This window comes from Chrysemys picta, chromosome 1, assembly GCF_011386835.1.
Source record: "Chrysemys picta bellii isolate R12L10 chromosome 1, ASM1138683v2, whole genome shotgun sequence".
NCBI classification, from domain to species: Eukaryota; Metazoa; Chordata; order Testudines; family Emydidae; genus Chrysemys; species Chrysemys picta.
Window position 1 is genome coordinate 205,740,210 of NC_088791.1, and position 22,065 is coordinate 205,762,274.

General features: G+C 44.2%; 1 protein-coding gene across 1 annotated transcript in view; it reads left to right on the forward strand.

Annotated features, from left to right (window-relative positions):
• The window catches only part of LOC135978161 (cilia- and flagella-associated protein 47-like), a 387,250-nt gene that overhangs the window by 294,915 nt on the left and 70,270 nt on the right, over positions 1-22,065 (forward strand). The window contains exons 17-19 of the mRNA XM_065579202.1: positions 5,794-5,953; positions 6,938-7,032; positions 16,817-16,978. Coding sequence (XP_065435274.1) covers positions 5,794-5,953; positions 6,938-7,032; positions 16,817-16,978 — 417 coding nt within the window. The remainder of the gene's footprint in view (positions 1-5,793; positions 5,954-6,937; positions 7,033-16,816; positions 16,979-22,065) is intronic.

Below are 22,065 nucleotides of genomic sequence, written 5' to 3' on the forward strand. Positions count from 1 at the left end.
ACTGTGTAAAACATAGATTCAGGATGGTGACCCTTGCACCTATAATTCCCTCCCTAGATTCCAGGGATTAGTTTGTGATTCTTGACCTTCAAGATGCCTAATTTCATCTCACAACCCCTTTCACAAGAGGTTTCTTCACTTTGTAGTCAAACACTACTAGTGCTGCATTCTCCCTTTCAGCCTCTCCTCTGCCTAAGGGTATTTTCACAAATCATGATGGTTGTAGCCACCCAACGTCGTTGTTTAAGGATAATTGTTTTCCCTTACCTTGATGATTGGTTGTTCAGGAGCCAAACTTATCAAGAGGTATGGTCAGCAGTACAAATTACAAGCTTATTATTCCACAGACTAGGCCTCCAACTGAATCTCAAGAAGTCTGCCCTGACACCAATATAGAAGATAGATTTCACAGGAGATTCTCTGGATTTGGTGGCAGGCTGGGCTCACTTACCTACAGACAGATTTCTCATCCTAAGGAATCTCATCTCAAAGATTCAGCTCAGCCCTCAAACCTCAGTAAGGAATTATCTTCAATTATTGGGGAATATGGAAGCTTGTGTTTTTGTAACCCTAAGCACCAAGTTACATCTTTGACGCTTTCAGGGATGGCTCAGGACAGTCTATATACCAAACAAGCACAGACTGGACAAGCAAGTGTCTGTATTCTGCTGTCACTCAGCTGGTGGAAGGACCGTCCCCAGGTCTGTGCAGGAGTCCCACGTATTCATGATTCCCCTTGCATTATGGCAATATGAGATGCTTCCCTCTTGCAATGGGGGTCAACATCTGGTGTCTCTCAGAATACAGGAAAAATCATCATCCCAAGAGCAGCTTCTCCACATCAAACTTCTAGAGTTGAGAGAAGTCAGAAATGCTTACCTTCACTTCCTTCCTCTGATCAGATAAGAGCCAAATCAGTCAAGATCATAACAGACAGACAGTGTGGCCTGGATGTTTTATATCAATAGGCAGGGGCATGGTCCCCCTCATTCTGTGCAAAGCAATAAACTCTGGATTTGGTGCATAGCCAACCAGATAGTCATCTCAGCTTCTTACCTTCCAGGTATTCAAAACAGCATGGTCAATGAGCTCAGCAGGCACTTCTCCAAAAATTAAATGGGAGCTAGACTAATGAGTCCTCAACAACAAACCCTTAACTTGGGAGTTTCCAAAGGCAGACTTGTATGCAATCACCGCCAACGCACAGTGCACAAAATTTTGCTTGAGGGAGGGAGAGCGAGACCCCTTATTTATGCATATCCACCAACACCATTACTTTTGAAAGTACTGAAAAAAAATCAAACAAGACAAGGCTAGAGTCATTTTAGTTGCACCAATCTGGCTGAGACAAATTTGGTGTCCTTACCTCATTTAACTTGCCCCTCTTCCACCGATGAAACTTCCAACCAGTTGCCATCTGGTGTCTCAGCAAGCTTGTCAGATGCTTCACCGCACTCTGGAAGTTGTGCTATTCAAGTCATGATTCCTAGGTGGTTCTCAGTGATAGAGACTTCCTGTTCAAAAAAGGTGCAACTTGTAGTATTAAACAGCAGAAGAATGTCTACCAAAAATGGCTAATATCTGTTTATTCTGACTCTTTTCCCCCCCAATTTATATCTCTTTAAATTTCCACAGTTGTACAAAATAATTGGGGGGAGGTGTCAGACAATAATTATTTAATGACAGCAGATATTGAGATTCAAAAGTTAAAGCTTTATAATCTTTAAAACACAACATCATATATCAAAATATACAAAGTAGATATCCTTAAATCAAACTAATAATTTTGCAAGCAGCATTTTTCTTACTTTATCTATCTACAAATTTCAGTTATCAATGGAAATATTTTCTTATCAGTTTCTACATATACCAACAAAAAACTAATCTTTCCAAGCCTCGCTATTACAGATAAAAAAAGTCTCTGTTTTTTAAAAGTGCTAAGTGCAATTGAAAGGTGACAGAAAGATGGTACAGATGGTCACAGCTTGGGTAGTGGCAATACAAGCTATCACAAATTGCCCTACCAACGTGTTTCGACCCTGGTGCACTTTAAAATAGTTCATTCTCCAGGCCCATTTAGTCTCTGCTGAAACTGCTGGCTAGGGTGCCATTTGTGATGACGATTTCTGTAATGTGACTTTTGTCTATGATGTCAAGAAGAAGGTCAGGGAAAATGTGGGACCCTTACTGAATGGAGGAGGCAACATAGTGACAGATGATGTGGAAAAAGCTGAAGTACTCAATGCTTTTTTTGCCTCGGTCTTCACAGACAAGGTCAGCTCTGACTGCTGCACTGGGAAACACAGTATGGGGAGGAGGTGAGCAGCCCTCAGTGGTGAAAGAACAGGTTAAGGACTACTTAGAAAAGCTGGACATGCAAAAGTCCATGGGTCGAAATCTAATGCATCCAAGAGTGCTGAGGGAGTTGGCTGATGTGATTGCAGAGCCACTGGCCATTATCTTTGAAAATTCGTGGTTACTGGGGGAGGTCCCGGATGATTGGAAAAAGGCAAAAATAGTGCCCATATTTTAAAAAGGGAGGAAAGAGAACCCGGGGAACTACAGACTGGTCAGCCTCACTTCAGTCCCCGGCAAAATCATAGAGCGGGTCCTCAAGGAATCCATTTTGAAGCACTTGGAGGAGAGGAAGGTGATAAGGAACAGGATCGAGGGAAGTGATTATTCCCCTCTATTTGGCACTGGTGATGCCACACCTGGAGTATTGTGTCCAGTTTGGTCCCCCCACTATAGAAGGGATGTGGACAAATTGGAGAGAGTCCAGCGGAGGGCAATGAAAATGATTAGAGGGCTGGGGCACATACGAGGAGAGGCTGAGGGAACTGGGGTTATTTAGTCTGCAGACGAGAAGAGTGAGGGGGGATTTGATAGCAGCCTTCAACTACTTGAAGGGGGGTTCCAAAGAGGATGGAGCTAGGTTGTTCTCAGTGGTGGCAGATGACAGAACAAGAAGCAATGGTCTCAAGTTGCAGTGGTGGAGGTCTAGGTTGGATATTCGGAAACACTATTTCACTAGGAGGGTGGCGAAGCACTGGAATGGGTTACCTAGGGAGGTGGTGGAATCTCCATCCTTAGAGGTTTTTAAGGCCCGGCTTGCCAAAGCCCTGTCTGGGATGATTTAGTTGGTGTTGGTTGTGCTTTGAGCAGGGGATTGGACTAGATGACCTCCTGAGGTCTCTTCCAACCCTAATATTCTATGATTCTATGAACCAAAACAACACTTCATATCGCATACAGCATTTGAGTACCTTAGGGGCTGACCATATTCTGAGCAGGGGTGGTCAAAATGTGTCTCGTGAGCCACATCCGGCTCTTTTACAGTTAAAGTGTAGCTCATGGAACCCTCCACGCCCCCTCATTCTCCACCTACCGGGCTGGGGGGAGCTCGGGGCTTCTGTCCTGTGGCAGATTGGTGGGGCTAGGGACTTCTGCCCTGCAGGGATGGGGGTTTCATGGTTTCAGGGCTTCAGCCCTGTGCAGCCCACCTGTCAGTGCTTGGGGCTTCAGCAGGAGAGGGGCACTAGCCCTGAATCCTGTCAGGCAAATTCCATCTCTCGAACTTCTGTACATTGTTGTATGTGGCAAGGGTCGGTAAGTGTAGCTGTACTGTAGTATTTTGTGCTTTGTGTTAAAACGCAGTGACTACTGCAGCCTGAGCAAGTTAGAGCAGGTCTTACTCCACTTTTAACATAATGCAAGGGTACCAGCATGCAGAGAGCTGGAGCAGGAGAGAGTTCAGGTGAGCAATGTGTGTGTATGCATGTACACACACACACGTCCCTGACTTCACTCTGTGAAATCTGGTTACCCTCCAGGATCTAGCCCATAGTATATCCATTCATTTCTGCAGGAATAGTCCTAGCATTGTACAAATTTATATTTTAACTTGTTTAACAGAAATTAAGATCTTGATGACTTGATCTTTAAAAAAACAGAAACTCTGACACAAAATACAGTATTTAGCAAATGAGTTAGCAGAGGTTCAAACCTAGTATTTAATTGAGTACTAGGAAAGAGAACGTATACTGCTACTTTGTTTCCAAGTACTTATTTCACTGCTAGATTCAGACCATTTCTACCAGCTTTACTACAGACCAAAAATTCGAGCTGCATGGAGAAGAAATGTACTACCACCTAAGTGATTAAACATGAAGCTCCCAGGATAAAATAATACCATTGCTAAAATGAAGGTCATGCTCAGATGACCCTCTTTAGAAGCTTTTCTTCTGGAAAGGCTGGAAAAATTATGCCAGGTTTTACAATTTATAAATTTCAAATAAAACTTTGGTAGGTAAACATTTCCGTGTAATCAAAAGATCGTTCAAAATAGTGGTTTAAAGCGCCCAGTACAGAATTTGAATATTCCACTTGAGGTTTCAATAGTTAAAACCTCAAAACTAATTTGTCCGTCTGTTAAAACTTTTATTCTAGTGATGTGTTCTTTATTTTCAAAGAATTTCTGACAGTGAAGAACAGTTACAACAATATGAGAGAAAATGCTGTATGTTATAGTACAAATATAAACGAACAAACAAAAACCTCAGGGAAGTCATATGGTCTGTGCAGGAACTCAGACTAGATGATGACAGTGGTGTCTTTCAACCTTAAAATCTGTGAATCTATGTAAAGCTGTCTCTCCAAAATGGCATACTAAATAGAGTGTTTAGGGTCAGGTTTCACTATAAGATGGGACACTTCCAGGGCTTGTGCTCGGCTGAGCCCTGGCACCTCTAGGCTTACTGCATCAGTTATGAATGTAAAAAAATTGCTTTAGCCTCGGCACCTCTTTCATTACAAATTAAACACTGGCCACTTCTATAAATGATTGTCATTGTAGGCTTTTAAGTATGTTGAGAAGGTACAAAAAGGGGAGGTACAAACAAGGGCTCTGGGAGAGATGAAACCTACAACATGGGATGAAATATACAATGAGCAAAGTCAATTGCAAACATGGAACTAAATCCTATTAAAATATATTTAAAGGAAATAGTTGTCAAAGTAAGTGATATGCAACTTAAACATAGAGCATGAAATAATTTAAAGTGTGATGTTAATGGATGAAATCTAAAATATCAAACTAGTTTTAGTAGCATGTTTTTAAAGTTACGTTATGTATTTTATATTGTTCAGTTACCCGTCCAAATGTACTAATTATTTCCTCTGATACAAAATATTTATCATTAAATAAAGGCAAACCAGAAAAATAAAAACAGTTTAGCCATGTGTAGATATGACACTTATAAAGGATTGTTTTTGATTGGATCTTTATACATTGTGTTAGACTCTTTATAATATTAAGTCCAAACATTCAAAATTCATTAGTCAGACCCCAAAAGATCATGGGATCACCTTAAAATTATTACTTAAAATACATATTTGGGGTTTTTAATTCACCTCCAGGTTTTTGAGCCTGCAAGGTGCCTTCTGGTCACATTTGCAAGCTTTTCTCCATGACTATGAAGGTTAAAACTTTTTTTTTAAGTGAGAGCTGGGATTTTCAAGTAAGCACTTGTCTCCAGGAGCTGGGGTTTTAAGTAAAGCATGCATTTGTCCATTTCATTGTGAGCAACAATATATTATTTGACTACTTGCAATAAAAGGTTAAAATAATTTTGTTTGAATTGAGAAAATAGTCCTTTATGATAGAGGCCAAACTAAATATTCTGTGGAATAGACAAAGAGAAATATATACATAGAAAGTGACTAAATGACTCAAAGCTTTCAAAATATGTCTTCTTTTCCACCTTAGTGACAAACTTTTGTATTATTTTACAGCAATCCCACTACCTCCAAAAGGTAAACTGGACATCCCGGTGTTGTTTGTGCCTGACACAATGAAATTGTATGAAGCTGTGGTGATTGTTCATGTAGTGAAGGAGAATGGTGAAAACTGGCCCTATGATGATCCTGCTGAATTAAACAAAGAACTGAAAAGGTAATTATTGTGATAGGAAAAAAATCAGTGTTGAACAATTTCAGCCAATGGTCATATTTTTCCTCAGATATATGAATGCAACTCCTATTGTCTTCAGATGGAATTGCATGTGTGTTTTTGATGGCAGAAATTTGTCCATTCTGAGAGACGTTTCTATGTAAGTGTTTAAACATCTGAACGAAGAACTGCAATGGTAGCTAGCACTCAGTCAGTTTGAACACCTGCCTTTCATTTTCTTAAATTTGGAAACTCAAGAGAACTACTTGCCACTGCTTTTAGGTGTAGTAGATAAATGAACAACAGTTGGATTCTTCCCTTATTCTTTTAACTAATTTGAATTAGTTCTAAATTTGAACCAATAATAAATCAGTAAATATCCTTTTGATATATTTGTGAAAGCAATTATCAGAGATATATTTGGCCTTATGCTGATTCCATTTTTGTTGATTTTCCACTAATATAACTACCAAATTCAATGAACTTGCTCCAAATTTTCACTGATATTAGTGAGAACAGATCAGACCAAGTGTTCTCATATCCTGAATACACAGCTCAATTCTCAATTCTCTTGTGTGATAAATTCACATCTTTGCAAAGTGGGTGTAAAGCACTACCATTCTGATTTGGTTCCACTTTGCAGCAGCTGTGCATAGCTGTTAATGATTGCACAAGATGCAAGGGAATGGAAAATAATCAGGCACATTGAGAACTTTGGAGTCCAGGATAATTTGAGTATAAAAGTAGAAAAGGGAGTGAGCCCCATGAAAGAACTCAAGAAATATGACCGCAAACCAAAATAACAAACATATCTGAAAGGATTATTTCCATATTTTTTACTCCTTTAGACTAAATAAGCCTTTCACAGTGTCTCAAGTTGGGCACCCAAAGTCCCTAGTCTTGGCCACAGTTTTAAGTTAACATCAATAACGCCAGTTTCTCAGCTAGTTGAAGTTAATTATATATTTTACTTGAATTTCCAAACAGCATCACCACATCAGAGAATGGGGAAATCCATGGAATATGCTGGATCTACCCAATTCATGGAATCCCTGAAGCACAACCGTATAAATCAGCACCAGGTATGAAATAGCTGAAAAGCCACAAACATAAGAACTGTAATAAAATCAAAACAGTTGCTTGCCTTTTGACATCTAACACTTGGAATTTGCATCATGCAGAAGGCTGACACAGGTGGATTTCAGCCTGTTTTTCCAGAACACCTTTGCAAATATGTGAGGAGAGCAGAATATTGAATCAGCATCCACGGAGTAAATCTGACAGAAGAATTTTGATACTTATCCTAAAGCAAACTCTGAAGGAAGATTGCAATTCACTTTAACTTTTCCATAACACTCCTGGGAAAATTAATTGGCACTAACTGATATAGACTAATATTTATGGAATTTCGTTTTAGCTCACTTTGGAAGTAAATAGAGCTTCATTTGCTACTAAATTAAATATATCTATTTCTTAATCACAGTATAACTTCAGAATTGGTTTACTTTAAATTCTGTTAAATAACATGGACATTGTGAACTGGTTCAGACACTAATAGCCTTCATAAAAGCACTGCCTGTGAGTAGATAAAGGCACTTGAAAATTTGCTAGTCAGTTTTATACTAAATCTCCCTTTGGCAAATAAAAACAACCTGTATTAGTGTGGGAAGATAATGAGAGACGTCTTGAGGATTAAAATTATTGAACTTAATAGGAATAGATATTTGTACTGTCATTGTTCTGATTTGTTTAAGGACCTTTAACTTGCAGTCAGATGCCAATGTGATATTAATTAGAGCTTTCATCTCACTAATTTCCTCTTTATTCATTAAAGGAGTGAAGCAGAATATTCTCAAATATTCCACTTGTGCCCAGTATGACACCATTATAACTTTTCTTATTAGCATGAAAACTATGTGTACAAAAGGTGAATGCTTGTGTTCTTATTTAAATCTTTAGTGTACTATGAAAGCAGTTTGGGATAAATATCTCTTTTCTTTCGGCCATTGTTTTCACTAGGTAAGGTAACTATACATTAAAAATGTTAGCATTAATAAATTGCTTAAGTGACATACTACTCTATGTAAGTGGAATCTGTCACATCTTAAATTTTAATTTTTTAAAAACTGTTATGAAAACTCAAAATATTTATAACTGGTTCTGTTTCCATGTAAATTATGCACAATACATATTTGTAGTTCACACCAACATCTTTCCATTAATTCTGAATATCAATAGCATTTAATGACAATTTGTAACAATTATATATAGACTGTGAGTTCTCTTTCCATCGCACAATCCAGAGTTATAAATGGACTGTACTTTATCCTTCTAAATATAGGCCCCAACTCAGCAAAGCACTTAAGCATTTTACATATGTACTTACGTCCCATTATATATGTCCCGTTGACCAATTGTAGGATCAGGGCCCATAGCAAGTAATCTTCTAGAGATCTATTTTTCTCATTAAATTGTTATCCTAAATATAAGGATTATATTGTTTTTTCTTTGGAAATAGTATTATTAAAATTGCCTATGGACTACAGCCTGTGATATCAAAACTTCAAACTGTTGCTCTAGTTGATTAGATAGTGCCTCATCCTTATTTGCATCACAATAGACTTCTGTAAAGTGTTTGACTTAGTACCATGTTACATGATTATAAAAAGTAGCCTTGTATAAAATTAATGTAGTACATATTAGATTAAAAAGTAGCTAATGGATAGATCTCCAGTGGTAACTGTAAATGGGGAATCGTTATCCAAAGGCAGTGTCCAGAGACTGAGTCCAAGGGACAGGCTGTGGATAAGCGCAACAGGGGCAGGATTATCACTGGGATCTTTGAATTTTTAGTTGGACTTTTGTAACCCTGGAAGGGGATTGAATTTAAGTGTTCCCTGGCCAGAGGGGCAATTCACCAAGAAAAGATCATGGTAGAACCAGATCAACTGACTAGAGGGTGTGCTAGAGTAAAAGATCCCCAAAACTCCCTGACCTGATACCAGGAGGCACAAAAGCAGTGATTGAACCATATACAGGGACTGTATCCTGGAAAGCGGTGACTCTGAGAAGGATTTAGAGTTCTGGTAAATAACCAACTGATCAGACGTTTCTAGTACAATGCTGTGGCAAAGAGGACTGGTGTGATTCTTGAATATGTAAACAGGGAAATAGGAAGTAGGAATAGGGAAGTGATATTACCCATGTCTACAGTAGTGGTGAGACCATTATGGGAACACTGTCCCATTCTGGTATCCAGACTTCATAAAGTACTGTATGTTGAAAAATGTGAAAGGGATCAGAAAGGAGCTACAAGAATGATACAAGTTCTGGAAGTCCTGCCTTATAGTGAGAAATGTGGGAATCTAAGTCTATTTAGCTTATCAAACAGAAGGTTAAGAGGCGACTTGATCATGCTCTATAGGTACCTACACGGGAAGACTATAGTAGAGGGCTCTTTAATCTATCAAACAAAGGAATAACAAGATCCAATGGCTGGAAGCTGAAGCTAGATAAATTCAGGCTAGAAATAAGGTCCACATTTTAAACAGTGAAGGTAATTAGCCATTGAAATAACTTGTCAAGGGATGTGGTAGGTTCTCCATCACTTGAAGACTTTAAATCCAGTTTGGATGTCTTTCAAAGAGAAGTTATGGGCTTGGTACAGGCAGTACTAGGTAAAATTTTATGGACTGTATAATGCTGGAAGTTAAACTAGATTATCATAATTGTTCCTTCTAACCTAAAAATTTGTGACTATAAGTCACTGCTAATCATCTGAGTGGATAAAAAAAATCTTTAGCTTTTTCATAATCATAGAATAAATAATTCTTTTCATATTTACTTGGGCATAATTTTGATGGAAAGAACATTGACTTTTTAAAACTGAGAAACAGCTCTTTGTCCAAGTCTATGTAGAGTTTGAGACATCTGGAAATTTCTGAATCATTTTATCTGGGAACATAGTAGTGCCCTTCAATTTCTAGATCTAATTTACTAATCTTTCATGGTGTTGAAAGAATTGTAATCAAAAAGGTTTTACAGACTATAATACACTGGATAAAACACCCTTGTATTGAACATTGAAATATTTTCTAAGGGGAGGATTAAAATCACAGAATTCACGAAAGTCACATTCTTCTTCGAGTGATTGTTCACATCCATTACACATTAGGTGTGCGCGCGCCGAGTGCACGGACGTCGGAAACTTTTTCCCTCAGCGGCTCCCGTTGGGCCGGCAGGGCCCCCTCCCTCCCGCCAGAGCGGCACCCTGCTCTAGGGTATATATATAGGCCCGACCCTCCCTCAGTTCCTTCTTACCGTCCGTGGCGCCGTTGGAACAACTCTGTCTCTCGTTTGAGAGTGTCCCTTAGCATAGTCGTTAGTGTTATCTTTACAGTTATCGGTTCTTTAGTAGCTAGTGTTAAGCTTAGCGGTTATCAGTTCTTTAGAAATACTCAAACTTCTTGTATTAGGTGTTTGGTCCACCCTGGCACCGGCCTTGGGCGGCAGGGCATGCCGCACGCCCAAGGCTTCAAGGCTTGTGCCACGTGCCATAAGCCTATGCCATTAAGCGATCCACACGACTCGTGTCTCCGTTGCCTGGGGGAAGCACACCAAAAAGAGCGCTGTAAGATCTGTAAGCCTTTCAAGCCCAGGACTAAGAAAGAGAGAGACTTTCGCCTTAAGCAGCTGCTCATGGAGATGGCATTACAGCCCTCCACTTCGACGGCACCGTCAGCCTCAGTGCGGAGTGCCCCGGCATCGGTCCGTGATCCGGCGCCGGCGGGGCACCCTAAGCCCACGGCACCGAATCAGCGAGAACACCTCCGGCATCGGTCGTCTTCGCCGACAAAATCCAAGGGCCAACCCAAGGCCCGAGGACGCTCCCCGCATAAGAGGGCAGCGCCCACGAAGACCTCGACGGCGCCTAAGGCTGTTGCAGCCCCGGCACAGGTCCCGGTGTCAGTGGCTCCAGCGCTGAAAGGCCCGTCGAGCCCCGGGATAGGCGCGTCAAGTGAGGAGGAAGGACTGGAGGAGCTTTTAGAACAGCCCTCCACCACGGACACATTAGAGGCAGCAAAGGACCTCATTGAATTGTCCGCTGAGGGCCCCCTCCAAACTAAAGACGTTCCGCCGAGACTGCCATCCAGAGGCAAGCCGGCAATGGTGCGCCCATCACGGTCGCCATCTCGGTACCGTTCACGGCGCCGGTCCCGGTCGAGCTCCGCCTCGGTGGACTCCCGGCTTCCCTCCGCGCAGAGAGCTGCACAGTCGTCGGGCCTCAATAAGCAACCGGCACCGACCCAGCAGCCCTACTCGAGTTGGCACCGGGACGTGTCAGTTACACGATCCCCGAGACCGACCACCCGTAGTCGTTCCCGATCCCGTGGTCACCGGTACCGATCCAGGTCCAGATCAGCAAGACGCTACTCCCGGTCCCGGTCACGGAGGCACTACTCTCCGACCCCGGACCGGCACTGTCCCATGGCACCGCTGTGGCCTTCCAGATCACCGTCCGTGGTTTCAGAGGCAGACTCGGGCCGGTACAGTGGATATGCCCACAGGGCACAGGCCAGTAGGGACCACAAAGCCGCTTGGCATCGTCAATGGGGCCAGCCAGGACAATGGCCATTCTGGACCCCTTGGGCCTACCACCAGCAAGGCCCCCCATCCAGGACCTCGAGATCTGGGCCCTCCGGACACCGGTCCCGCTCTCCACAGTGGCGCCCGCCCTCTCGCAAGGAGGCCACGGTCTCCAGACCACCGGAGCGGGAAGGGGCAGACTCGGCACCAAGCCCAGTACCATCTCAGACCCACGTCATGGGACGGGCCCCAGAGGAGTGCCCAGTCGGTGAGGAGTTGCAGGAAGACAAAGATGCCGAAAAGGCCCTGACCTCTTCCTCCTCACCAGACGAAGCCATGGTGGGCACAACAGTGTCTGGCCCTCCCCCGATCGATCGTCCGGCGCACCAGGAACTGCTCCGCCGTGTAGCCCTCAATTTGGGCTTGCAGGCGGAGGAGACGGTAGAGCAGGAGGACCCCATGGTTGACATCTTAAGCCCGGAGGGCGCCTCCAGGATCGCGCTCCTGATCATAAAAACGGTCCAGTCCAACTACAAAACAGTATGGCAAACACCGGCCTCCAGTGCACCAACTGCGAAAGGCGTGGAGAGGAAATACTTCGCCCCATCTAAAGGGTTTGACTTCCTCTTCTCTCACCCAACTCCCTGTTCGCTGGTCGTCTCTACGGTCAACGAACGAGAGCGTCATGGCCAGCAAGCTCCGGCCCCCAAGGCCAAGGAGGGGAAATGCTTGGACTTATTTGGGAGAAAGGTCTACTCCTCCGGGCGCCTCCAGTTGAGGATCGCTAATCAGCAAGCGATTCTGAACAGACACAACTTTAATTCTCGGGCATCAGTCTCCAAGTTTAAGGAATCCCTGCCTCAGGACTCTCAACCCGAGTTTACAGCTCTAGTGGACGAAGGGAAGGCAGTAGCCAAAATCTCCCAACAGGCCTCCCTTGACTCCGCGGACGCAGCTGCTAGGACAATCGCGTCAGGGGTAGTAATGAGACGCTTGGCATGGTTACAGGCTTCCGGCCTTCCACCAGAGGTGCAAAACACCCTCCAAGACCTTCCGTTCGAGGGGTCAGGCTTGTTTTCGGACCAGACGGATGCCAGACTACATAGCCTCAAAGACTCTCGAGCGACCCTCAAGTCGTTGGGAATGCATACCCCAGTGACACAGAGGAAACCCTTCAAGCCCCAACCACCACAGAGGCAGTACCACCCTCGTCCTCGACAGGAACCGTACCGCAGACGTGGCAGGGATAACAGGCGGAGACGTAACAATATGCCTAACCAGGGCCAAAATCATGGCCAAGGCAAGCCGCAGCCAGGAAATAAGCCAGGGTTTTGAAGCTGCGATCAAGGACAGTGTACCATACTCTATTCCGGATCCACCTCTATGTTTCAGGGACCGCCTGTCCCGTTTTTACCGTGCTTGGTCACATATAACATCGGACCGCTGGGTCCTGCGCACATTGGAGGCGGGCTATTTCCTTCAGTTCTCCTCGCCCCCTCTCTCCCATCCCCCTTCCCCGTCCCTCTTCAGGGACCCCTCTCACAAGCAACTCCTCATGCAGGAGGTGCGGACCCTCCTCACAGTAGGAGCAGTGGAAGAGGTCCCCCCGGACCTAAGGGGGAAAGGATTCTACTCCAGGTATTTCTTGATTCCCAAAGCAAAAGGGGGCCTCCGTCCCATTTTGGACCTACGTGGACTAAACAAATTTCTGATCAAAACACGTCTCCGTATGGTCTCCCTTGGAGCTATTATCCCATCCCTGGATCCGGGGGATTGGTACGCTGCCCTCGATATGAAAGATGCGTATTTTCACATCGCCATCCGCCCGGCCCACCGGCGGTTCTTGCGCTTCACCATCAACCAGTGCCATTTTCAATTTACGGTCCTGCCCTGGCAACGGCCCCACGAGTGTTCACAAAATGCATGTCTGTGGTGGCAGCTTTTCTTCGGAAGAGAAAGATGCGCGTGTACCCGTACTTGGACGACTGGCTCCTCGTGGGCAGGTCGGAGGCCGAGGTCCGCTCCCACGTGACGCTGGCTCTACAGGTGTACTGCAAGCTCGGCCTACTGGTCAATGTGCCCAAGTCCTCACTGATCCCCATGCAGAGACTGGACTTCATAGGAGCAGTCCTGGACTCGGTGGCGGCACGGGCAAGTCTTCCAGTGTCATGGTTCTTGGCCATTCAAAGGGTCGTAAGCTCTGTCCAACAATTTCCCACGACCACGGCCAGATGCTGCATGCAACTCTTGGGGCACATGGTGGCCTGCACACATGTAGTCAGACATTCCCGCCTAAGACTCAGGCCATTACAGTTGTGGCTGGCCCAAACGTATCGCCCCAACAGAGACCCTTTAGACCTGGTGGTGACAATCTCGGCTCGGGTGTTGAACTCCCTCCGCTGGTGGCTCAATCAGCAGCAGGTTTGCGAGGGGGTCCCCTTCGCTGCCCGGCCACCCACTCTGACATTAGTAACAGATGCGTCGGACCTGGGTTGGGGGGCGCACCTGGGGGACCTGCGAACCCAGGACTTATGGTCCAGGGAAGAAAAGTTGCTTCACATCAATCTGAAGGAGCTAAGGGCGGTTCGCCTCGCCTGTCAGACCTTTCATGCCACCATAGAAGGCCACAGCGTGTCAGTTCTGACGGACAACACTACCGCCATGTTCTACATAAACAAGCAGGGCGGGTCCCGATCCTCTCCCCTCTGTCACGAGGCACTCTGTCTATGGGACTTCTGTATAGCCCATTCAGTCCACCTAATCACAACATATCTCCCAGGGATCCAAAACGGGTTAGCAGACCGCCTCAGCCGGTCCTACCACATGCACGAATGGGCGTTGAGACGGGACGTCCTGCATTCAATCTTCCAGAGGTGGGGGTTTCCCCTGGTGGATCTCTTCGCCACCAAGGGCAACAGCCAATGCCCTCAGTTTTGTTCTTACCAGAACCTCAGCCCAGGCTTGTTGGCAGATGCCTTCGCGATTCCATGGCGCGGGAGCCTGAGGTATGCCTTCCCTCCATTCCCGCTCTTCCACAAGGTCCTCCTCAAGACCCGCAGGGACAAGGCAGCAGTCATGCTCATCGCCTCATGGCCACGCCAGCATTGGTTCACGACCCTGCTGGAACTGTCCATAACCGCCCCGATTGCCCTCCCCCTCCATCGCAACCTCATCACACAGGACCGGGGTCACCTACTCCATCCGAAACTACCGTCGCTACATCTCACGGCGTGGTATCTCTCTGGCTAAACGATACGGAGCACAGGTGCTCTCACCAGGTCCATGAATTCTCCTTGGTAGTAGGAAGCCCTCCACAAGAGCGACCTACCTTGCCAAATGGAGGAGGTTCTCCCACTGGTGTGAGCCTCATCACATACAGCCTCTGCGGGCCTCAGTCCCATCAATTCTGGACTACTTGCTGCACCTCAAACATCAAGGGCTTGCCCCCGTCTCGATTAAAGTGCATCCTGCTGCCATATTGGCGTTCCATCCTGGGGAGTTGGGAGTTTTGGTGTTCTCCAACCCCACAGTAGCCCGATTTCTCAAGGGACTGGAAAGGGTGTTTCCCTATTCGTGCCCGCCGGTCCCTGTGTGGAATCTCAACCTGGTCCTAACTAAACTCATGGGGCCACCCTTTGAACCCCTAGCCTCTTGCTCCCTCATGCACCTTTCATGGAAGGTAGCGTTTCTCGTGGCCATCACATCGGCCAGGAGGGTATCGGAATTGAGAGCCCTCACTTCGGAACCTCCTTATACAGTTTTTCATAAGGATAAGGTGCAACTGAGGCCACACCCTAAATTCCTTCCAAAGGTGGTCACACATTTTCACATGGGCCAAGACATTTGTTTACCGTTGTTCTTCCCTAAGCCCCATACGGACCCAAGCCACTGCAGCCTGCATACCCTCGATGTCCGTAGGGCCTTGGCATTTTATCTAGAATGGACCAGGCCATTCCGCAAATCAACTCAACTGTTTATTGCCATTGCGGAGCGAATGAGAGGCCAGCCTATCTCGACGCAAGGCTTGTCAGCATGGATTGTGCTTTGCATATGCACGTGCTATGAGCTCACCAACGTACCAGCCCCAGAGATGCGGGCTCACTCGACTAGGGCCCAAGCGTCCTTGGCGGCTTTCTTGGCGCAGGTTCCACTCCAGGAAATCTGTAAAGTGGCCACCTGGTCGTCGGTGCATACATTCACAGCCCACTACGCGATCCATCATCAGACCAGGGAGGACGCGGTGGTCGGCAGGGCTGTGCTTCAATCGATTGTTCCTTGACTCCTACCCTCCTCCAATGGTAAGCTTGTGAGTCACCTAATGTGTAATGGACGTGAACAATCACTCAAAGAAGAAAAAATGATTACTTACCTTCTGTAACTGTTGTTCTTCGAGATGTGTTGTTCACGTCCATTACACTTCCCACCCTCCTTCCCCTCTGTCGGAGTCACCGGCAAGAAGGAACCGAGGGAGGGTCGGGCCTGCAGGGATATATATACCCTAGAGCGGGGCGCTGCTCTGGCGGGAGTGGGGGGGGCCCTGCCGGCCTGATGGGAGCCGCTGAGGGAAAAAGTTTCTGACGTCCGTGCATGCAGCGCACGCACACCTAATGTGTAATGGACGTGAACAACACATCTCGAAGAACAACAGTTACAGAAGGTAAGTAACCGTTTTTTCTATATTAAAATTCCTTTGCTTCAGATACTTAAGGGAAACTCAAGTTGCAAAATTTTAAATCATAGTATGGTTCTCTAAAATTGTGTTAAATGTTCTCTAAAACTTCAACTCTGAGCAACAGCATGTGGTCTTAAATTAAGATATTAAAAAAATTCATTTTCAGTTTCCACAACTATTAACTTTCTTTTGAATTTGTTTTTTTCAGCTCCTATTTTTATTTCCAATTAAAATATTTTAAATGATACTATACCTTTTTATTTTTAAATGAATTTAAATTAAATTTCATAATTGCAAAGAAATTGCAGAGATTTCTTTTCAAGTGTTATTTGAGAAGCAGCTGTGGAAATGAATTGCTTAGTCCAGAATGTTTTTTCAATAAATTGAGCAACATCTTACCATGTGTTTTTGTCAGACAGAATATGAAGGGAACAGTGAAATTGGCTCCTCTTCACTGTCTCAGTCCCCATTGGGGTAATTGAATACCTGATATTAGCATCTTTCTAAAGATATCTCACCCTTATATTTTTAGTTATTTTGTTAAAGTCAAGAAATTAATTATTCAGGAAAGCAACATTTTACAAAAATTGATCCCTTCTTTCCTGTAGCTGTTGTATGCTGTCGAGCCAGAAACAGAGTGGAGGAGCGAGTGGAAGTTCTGTTAACTGGTGTGGTTCCTGGAACAACCGCTATGCCAGCAGCAAAAAATGTTATGATCACCACTAAAATTAAGACACCCAGTGTCCAGGATGAACTTCAGGTTACTGCCGGTAAGAAAGAACAGTACAGCAGTTACTGTACATTATTTGCAGAGTGTACTATCTAGAACAGGGGTAGGCAACCTTTCAGAAGTGGTGTGCCGAGTCTTCATTTATTCACTTTAATTTAAGGTTTTGCGTGCCAGTAATACATGTTAACGTTATTTAGAAGGTGTCTCTCTCTAAGTCTATATTATATAACTAAACTATTGTTGTATGTAAAGTAAACAAGGTTTTCAAAATGTTTAAGAAGCTTCGTTTAAAATTAAATTAAAATGCTGATCTTATGCCGCCAGCCTGCTCAGCCCGCTTCCAGCCTGGGGTTCTGTTCACCTAGGCCTGCAGCAAGCTGAGCAGGCCCTGTGGCCGGGACACCGGCTGGCAAGGGGCCGGCAGCCGGGACCCCAGACCTGAGGGGGGGGTTTAGGGGTCAGGGCAGAGAGTGCAGGGCAGAAGGTGCAGGACAGAAGGCTGGGTGTGTGTGGGGGGGTTCAGAGGTCAGGGCAGAGGGCAGTGGGGATGTGGGGGGTTCAGGGCAGAAGGCTGGGTGTGTGGGGGGATTCAGGGGTCAGGGCAGAAGGCTGGTGGGTGTGGGGGTGCAGGGCAGAAGGCTGGATGTGTGGGGGGGTTCAGGGGTAAGGGCAGAGGGCTGGGGATGTGTGGGGGTACAGGGCAGAAGGTTGGGTGTGTGGGGGGAGTTCAGGGCAGAGGGCTGGGGTGTGTGTGGAGGTGCAGGGCAGAAGGCTGGGTGTTGTGGGGGACTCAAGGTCAGGGCAGAGGGCTGGGGGGAGTGTGGAGGTGCAGGGCAGAGGGCTGGGGTGCTCAGCTCGTGGGGGTGCTCCCAGCCCCTGCCCTGAGCGGCTCACGGCAGGGGGCTGGGAGAGCTATGCCCTGTTCCACCCCCTTCCCCCAGGCTCTGTCCCTACCTCTCTCTGCCAGGACCCCCACCACCACTCTCCCCTGCCGGGGCAGGAGGCAGAAGCTTGGTCCTGCGGCAGCCAAGCTTCCCCCCTCCCCCGCTTCTTCCCCCAGCGTGGCGCTTTCTGGCCCCTCCGCCCCTCCTCCTCCTACTCTCACCGGCCAGGCAGTGTGCCACTCAAAATCGGCTCGCGTGCCATGTTTGGCACGCGTGCCGTAGGTTGCCAACCCCTGATCTAAAGCCTTGTCCTGTCTTTGAAAAGAGATGGGGACTTGTCACCAAAAGCAAGAAAATCCCTACTACATACTGAACCTAACAAATATCCCAATAGTCATAACAGTAAGCATGTGTCTGGGGGTGCGTATAGATGGACTTGTAAACGAGGCAGAGATGCTTATTCTTTTCGCACTAGTCACCAGTCTCAGGTCTGAGGCCTGAGGCTGGCTTCTCATTTACTGTCCAGTGAATAATTAGCTAACTTAGGCTTCTTTTGTATTCATGTGCAGTACAGCATTAACTGATTAAAAAGGCGTGGCTTGCATAAACCCTGCGATGAGTAGTAAGTGTGTGTATGCTGGATGTGGAGGGAGACAGCTCTGTGTGGGTTGTCCTATTTATATGCCACATTCCCCACCACTGGGCCCATTATCTGCAATAATGTGAGCTGAGTAGGGGCAATAAGATTTAACAAAAGATGACTGCTGCTCACCTGTTTCATCAGCCCAGGATATGATACAAGTTAATTTCCTCTGGGACATGCCATCTTTTCGTACTACTCTCATAGTAACAATTTCAGAGAGAGAAGGGGATGGGCAGGATGTTGTAAGTACCTGGAGAGAGAGAGAGTCTGCACTGGCTACAGTTCTTGTTTTCTGCACCTATTGGGCACCTGCATCAGAGAAAATTTCCCTTACACTTAACAATATTCACTAAATCCTTAAGCTCTGCATGAATAGCCTGACAAACAGGGCCAAATCCAACCTCTGTGCAAGTGGATGCAACTTCAACTGAAGTCAGTGGGAGTTGTGCTTGCTTGTGCTAGGGCTGAATTTGACCCACTGTGTTGATGCTCAACTCTTCAAATATCACCTTTAGCAATTCCCAAATTGTAGTCACAGTGGATGAAATTGTAAGTTTTTACCCAATTATTTATCTTTTTACGATAGTATTATATTCCTTACACATCAGACAGAAATTCTGCTTTTAGATAAACTCACATGAAATTTACAGAGTGTGAGCCTGGGAGAGGAATTTGATCTTAAGGAGCTGAATTTTCTATGGGAGCTCAATCTGACTTCTCAGTTTGCACCTGCAGTGTTATACAGTATTTGCAATTAGTTGAAGATGCAAATATTAGAATTTAGACATCTCCCCAACTTTACAGATGTAAAAGCATGTATGACCACAAATCAGGGGATGTTATCTTTGAATCTACAAATGATTGTGCCCTGAAAATTGCACCTAGACTTGATTGTGGATACAAAACTATAGAGGCCTTTTATGAAAAATTCATCCTAAAAATGTTGTATGAATAAGTAACCAAGGTCTGCTCAGGAGAGGAGTGGGGTTGTAAAGCGGCTTTAACCTACCTTTACACTGGGAGGAGGGACAACACAATCCCCCCACCCACACACACACACAATCCCAAACTCACAGCCCCTGCATTGGGGAAGCCAAGATGGATCCACCCCAGGTTCCACTCTTAAGGGCCAATCAATTTAACTTTTTGGTTGATTTGTACCACGGGAGCCGGCCCCAGACCTTGTCCTGTGAATTTTTCTGTTGTATCATAACACTGTTTTACAGAAAGACCCGTGCTAGGTAACTTCATTGCAATTCATTGTGAAATCTGCAAGAGTTTGCCCTAAAAATGTCTAATTTCCTTCCTTCTGGGTTGGTTTATTGTGCGAATATTGGCCAGCAGAACTGAATATCTGAGGTCACTGACTCCAGACTTTTTAATAGTCTGTCTTTTGTGTAATGTCTATGAAACTTGGAGGAGAGTGGAGGGTGAATAATACATACTTAATCTAGTACTGCACAGTTAAGGATAACCAACACTGTGGTGTGGACAGTAGGCTCTGCAGATTAGTTTCCTTGTGTTCACATTTTACAAAATAATATAATTAAGTCAAGAAAAATATGCTCTGTAATTCCCAGCATATAATCTTGTCTCTCTTTAGAGTTGTAAATATTATCACATAACGTTATTTGACCCTGAAATAGCTGTTGTATATCAAAGAATATTTCTAAACAATAGAATAACATGGCCGTAGTGTTTATAATTGTATCATATATGAACAGTAGTCATTTTAAACATTACTACATCTAATTCCCCAATACTATGGCATTTAAATTGAAATGAATAATGTGCCTTCAGCAAATGAGACAACATTCTGAAACACTTGCAGATTCCTGATGTGCATGTTTTGTGCACAACCATAATATTTCATATTTATTAACACTAGCTTCTGCATGTATTGCAAGACATTGATTTGGGACATTACATCTTTTCAGACAAGGAGTATGGTAATGAAATGCTTTGACAACGAGGATCATTTATGGCTCCGGCAGTTTTCAGAATGCTGTCAATGACATTATAATGTCATTATTCCTAGATGACTTTGATACCTGTCGAGGAATCAAATTTAATAGTACTATTATATGTTCTGCAGACTACCAGTAATAGCATAAATAAAAGTGTAAAGCTCTAAGATAACAGCTCGCCAAGCTGTTTTTCATTTTTTTCCTTCTGAAACAGTGATCCATCAGAGTATGTATGTGATATGTAGTAAGCAATTTTTATATCCAAAGATAGATGATGATAATTACAGGCAGAGCAGATTTAAACAGCTACTGCTGTGTTTCAGTATTTAAATAATTTGGACAAGAATAAACCCTTGAGATGTGAAAATTTTTGAGCAGCTCGCAGACCTTCAAAGAATTATGAGTCTAGCCCATTCAGCATGATTTTGATTTAAATAGAAAATTATTGTAATTCATTTAAAAAAGAGGGGATAGCTTAACACTGTACAGTTGTAATGATATTACATGGCATTCAAAAGTCCGGCAGATTCAATGCCATAATGATCCTACAGTTAAAAGGTTACTATTTACAGTACAGTACCAAATATAGGATTTCAGTCAGATAAACCCTGTTTAATATATTGAAAACTAAAGTACAGATAGTTGGTATTGTCTGATGTTTTTAAATCCACTGTAAATAAAATACAGCTTATTTTAAGGAACCACTACTGGATAGGCCCTTAGGGCCAGATTTTTAAGGAAATATAGATACCTTCAAAAGCCTGGCTCTTAGTCCTTCATGGGGATTATTATGTAATATGCTTTGTTATTTTAATAAGTAACCATCAAAATGCTTAATTCTGAAAAGCAGAGATGGTATGTGCCCAGTAGCTACTTCTCTTCAATGTTTTTTTGCCTATGAAATGAATGTTAATAGTGTAATTGTTGCAATGAATGTGATACCCATGACAGATCAGTGATCTGATGTGATGTTAAAAGCCTAACTCCTACAATATATAGTCTTCCCATAATATTGCGTTATACTAAAAAAAAAAAAAAAAAAAAAAAAAAAACCTGCTACTGAAGCTAACTATCCTATACTATAAGATCTTCTAAAATTCCTTATGAGTATCATCTTAGCTAACCCTGCTCCAGTTTAGGAAGTCATGGGTTGTGGAATATCAGATGTGGGAACTTTGAAGCAAAGCAGCGTGCTTGGTGTGGTCATTGGCACTCAAATACCCACAAAGATGTTTCCGTTCACAATATTTTAATTGGGGTGCTGAGGTGCAGGATCTGGAACAAATCAGAAATATTGTTTGTATTTCGGCATACCCTTTCATTTTTCCTCTGTGCTTCATAATTATCTTCATGACAAGTATAAAATTAAATCAACACTATTCTTTGCTTAGTTCTTGTGCTCTTCATTTTCCCCCCTCAAAAAACAAATTTGTTGCATCTGACAGATCTTGGACTGGCAGTACTGGAAGGAGTTGTAGACTACTGTTAATCCTCAACAAAAAAAAAAAAAAAAAAAAAAAAGCACAAACAATGTCAGTGCAAGTTTTACAGTGATCAGTCCTTGAGCTTTCTATTAAGTCTGTCAACTTTGGGTATTATTTTCTGTGAAACACACACTTCTCCACTAGGTATT